General features: G+C 61.6%; 1 protein-coding gene across 1 annotated transcript; it reads left to right on the top strand.

Annotated features, from left to right (window-relative positions):
• The first annotated feature begins 1,013 nt into the window (after positions 1-1,013).
• Dusp2 (dual specificity phosphatase 2) lies at positions 1,014-2,609 on the top strand. Its single transcript, XM_076833632.2, has 4 exons — positions 1,014-1,401; positions 1,492-1,613; positions 1,950-2,169; positions 2,260-2,609. Exons 1-4 carry the CDS (start codon positions 1,014-1,016, stop codon positions 2,472-2,474), a joined length of 945 nt encoding a protein of 314 aa, XP_076689747.1. The 3' UTR covers positions 2,475-2,609.
• Positions 2,610-3,605: the final 996 nt, after the last annotated feature.

Raw genomic sequence — 3,605 nt, 5'->3', positions numbered from 1 at the left:
TCATCCTGATGGGCTGGGGGCTGTGGAGGAGGCAGGCTCTGTCAGTGGTTCTCCTTCTTCCCCTTGAAATTCCCGCCAGGCAAGGCCCAGGGAGAGCCCAGCAGCGTCAGCAGAGTTCCCCTTCAGAGCCAGCCTGTGACATGGGGAAATGCTTCTCTCTGGGCCTCTGGGGGTTTCCCTGGGCCCCAGGGGAAGAAGCTGTGCCTCACTCATAACTGGAAACTCATCAGTGGCCCCTGCTTTTCCCCCTGAAAGCAAGCTCACCCCCACTATGCCAAAGTCCAGGGGATTGGAGTCAAGAGACTATGTTCTGGCTAGCCTGGCCACCAACCTGCCTCAAGAAGCAGATTGGTCTCATCTAAGCAATTCGGGTGGGGGATAAGAGGGGCAGGGGAGAGAAAGACCCTCCTGCTTAAGGTCTCCCAGTAGGGGCGCCCCATTCTCCCTTGTAGGATCATCTGCGCAGATTTTTGTTCTAACAAACTCCTGGGAAGAAAACCCCGAGGGAGAAAAGGAAAACGCAGAGGAAGCAGGGACCAGGGACCCCAATGGCCAGAAGGGCATCAGGGACCAAGGAACCCCAATGGCCAGAAGGGCATCATCTTAGAAGCTGAGTTCCCAAGGGCTGAAAGGTTTAAAGCCGGTCAAAGGGCGGGAGCGCTCTTCCGAGCTGGGGTGCAAAGATCTGGGAGGGGCGCGTTCGGACCCCAAGACTCCGGCGAACACCCCCGTCTTAGGAACTGGCCCCGGTTTCCTCCCCTGGGGCTCCCCTCCCCAGCCCGCCCCGGGGGCGCCGGGCCGCCCGTCCTGCGTCCCACGTGAGGCCGCGGGGGCGGCGCCGGCGCCTTCCTGCTCTGCCCTTGTATGGTGACCCGGGAGCCCGGCCCCCCAGTACTTAAGCCAGGGCGCGGCAGCGAGTGCCCAGAGGCGATAGAGCGGGCTGCGCGAGCGCCGCGGAGCCCGGAAGACGAGCAAGAGGCGAGAGAGGCAGAGGCGAAGGGTAGCGGCTCAGCATGGGGCTGGAGGCGGCGCGGGAGCTGGAGTGCGCGGCGCTGGGGGCGCTGCTGCGGGAGCCGCGGGAGGCCGAGCGCACGCTGCTGCTCGATTGCCGCCCCTTCCTAGCTTTCTGCCGGCGACACGTGCGCGCCGCGCGGCCTGTGCCCTGGAACGCGCTGCTGCGGCGCCGCGCGCGCGGCCCGCCCGCTGCCGCCCTCGCCTGCCTGCTGCCGGATCGCGCACTGCTGGCGCGCCTGGCCCGCGGGGAGCTGGCGCGCGCGGTGGTGCTGGACGAAGACAGCGCCTCGGTGACAGAACTCCGGCCCGACGGCCCCGCGCACCTGCTGCTCTCGGCGCTGCTGCACGAGACCCGCGCCGGGGCCACCGCCGTGTGCTTCCTGCGAGGTGAGACCCGAGCCCGCCCGCCTACCCGCGCCCGGCCCTGGCCAGCCCTGCCCGACCCTCCTGGCTAACCTGCCCGCGCTCTTCTTGCAGGAGGCTTCGACAGCTTCCAGTCCTGCTGTCCCGATCTGTGCTCTGAATCCCCTGCCCCGGCTCTGGCCCCCACAGTCACTGAAACCAGTAGCTCCGACCTCAGGGTTCCCATCTATGACCAGGTGAGCTGAGATCAGGGCTTCTTGTCACTGTCCTCCCTCCCCTGGCTAGCCTCTGGGGAGAGCGAGGAGTCTGCCTGTGTGTGTGTGTGTGTGTGTGTGTGTGTGTGTGTGTCTGCATGCAAAGGGCATGGGTTATGTTCGGGGAATGAGGTGGGTGGGCGAATTTGTGTGTATCTGTATCGTGTCCCCTTGTGTCCTTCTCACATTCCTGACATGTGTCTCTGGTCAGGGTCTGGCCGAGGGCTCCTCTTGTCTGGGGCTAGTCCATGTCTGCCCTGTCAGGCTCACACTGTCTTCTAAGGCTGAGGAGGTCTCACCACCCCCTCTCTCCTCCAGGGTGGACCGGTGGAGATCTTGCCCTACCTGTACCTGGGCAGCTGCAGCCACTCCTCTGACCTACAAGGGCTGCAGGCCTGTGGCATCACAGCCGTCCTCAACGTCTCTGCCAGCTGCCCCAACCACTTTGAGGGCCTTTTCCTCTACAAGAGCATTCCGGTGGAGGACAACCAGATGGTGGACATCAGTGCCTGGTTCCAGGAGGCCATAGGCTTCATTGGTAAGAGGAACCTCAGGGGAGGAGATTGAGGGCGCCGCCTTCTTGCCTGGGCATCTTCCGAGCTGACTCCCGTCCCCATCTCCTTTGCAGACCTGGTGAAGAATAGCGGAGGCCGGGTGCTGGTCCACTGCCAAGCAGGCATTTCCCGCTCTGCCACCATCTGCCTGGCGTACCTGATACAGAGCCGCCGGGTCCGGCTGGATGAGGCCTTCGACTTTGTTAAGCAACGCCGCGGAGTCATCTCCCCCAACTTCAGTTTCATGGGGCAGTTGCTGCAGTTTGAGACTCAGGTGCTGTGTCACTGAGGCAGGGACCCCTCTGCCTGCCTCCCTACCACGCTGGCCCTCACGATTTCTAGGAGGAGCCGAGTGGGGACAGGTGGGGTCCCGATGGCCTAGAGCATCCCCCTCGTCTTTGGAGGCCTGTTGCACCCCCTGGGGGACTGGCCTTCCCACCTGGTGCTCTTCTGCTGGGAGTTCAAGGGCTGGCCCTTAGGAGGGGACAGAGCAGAGGCACATCTGCTCTCCCCTCCACTCCTGTGGTAGAAATGACTGGACTCTACCTTCATGGACTCTTTGGTCCCTTCACCATGTTGAAACCCTTGGCAGCCCGAGAGCCCTAAGGAACAAGCTGTGACAACAGGGAGCCCTGTCTAGGGGTGTCCACTCTGGGGCCTGGAGTCCGAGCCAAGCTCCTGGGGGAGCTCGGAACTTGGAAAGTGAGGCGAGTGTCATGTTCCGGACCGCTGACCCCTTGCTTACGCAGACGTGAGCGTTTCTTGCCCGCCCATGTTGGTGCTGGAAAATTATTTGTGTTCAACTGACATTTAAGGCTCCCTCCCCCACTTCCTCCCAGCCCTGTGGGCGGGGGTTGGAAACTTAGCACTTTATATTTATACAGAACATTGTGGACGTGTCAATAAAATATTGTTTTTTTAAAAAAAAAAAAAAAAAAAAACAAAAAACTCCCCAAGTGTCTGGTCTCAAGTTCATTCTTGGGGAAGGCTTGGAAGGAAGCTGCAGTCTCTCAACTCTCACCGCACTCCCCCGCTCTGGCCAGGCCCAGGCCTCACCTGGGCTTGTCCAGGCTGGGCTCGTGCCCACAGGCCTCACCCGGGCCGGGGTTCATAGGAACTCCTGTTTCAGAGCCATTCCTTGTCCCCAGAAGAGATGTGGCCCCGTGTGTGATGAGGGGACATATCACTAGGGATTAGTAGCTTTCATACCCACCCCACTAGCGTGTCCTCACTGAACATCAGGTGAGTGCCCAGCACAGGACATAGCGTCTGTGGACGCCTGAAACAGGGAACCATCCCAAGCCAGAAGCAGAGGGTTACGTGCTGAGGCTGGGGCCGGTGCTGTGATCTGCCAGGGAGCAGGAGTTCTGAGCCCAAGGGGGTGGCCATGCTGGAGCCTCACCATGACACTTCAAGCCTC

The sequence above is a fragment of the Callospermophilus lateralis genome, chromosome 14 (genome assembly GCF_048772815.1).
Source record: "Callospermophilus lateralis isolate mCalLat2 chromosome 14, mCalLat2.hap1, whole genome shotgun sequence".
Lineage (NCBI taxonomy): Eukaryota > Metazoa > Chordata > Mammalia > Rodentia > Sciuridae > Callospermophilus > Callospermophilus lateralis.
This window is presented reverse-complemented; position numbering and strand designations above follow the sequence as displayed.

Coding starts and splice junctions, on each gene's coding strand:
- Dusp2 (XM_076833632.2), top strand. CDS start 1,014: ATGGGGCTGGAGGCGGCGCGGGAGCTGGAGTGCGCGGCGCTGGGGGCG. Junction 1,614..1,949: donor GGGTTCCCATCTATGACCAG/GTGAGCTGAGAT, acceptor TCTCTCCTCCAG/GGTGGACCGGTGGAGATCTT. Junction 2,170..2,259: donor GGAGGCCATAGGCTTCATTG/GTAAGAGGAACC, acceptor TCTCCTTTGCAG/ACCTGGTGAAGAATAGCGGA.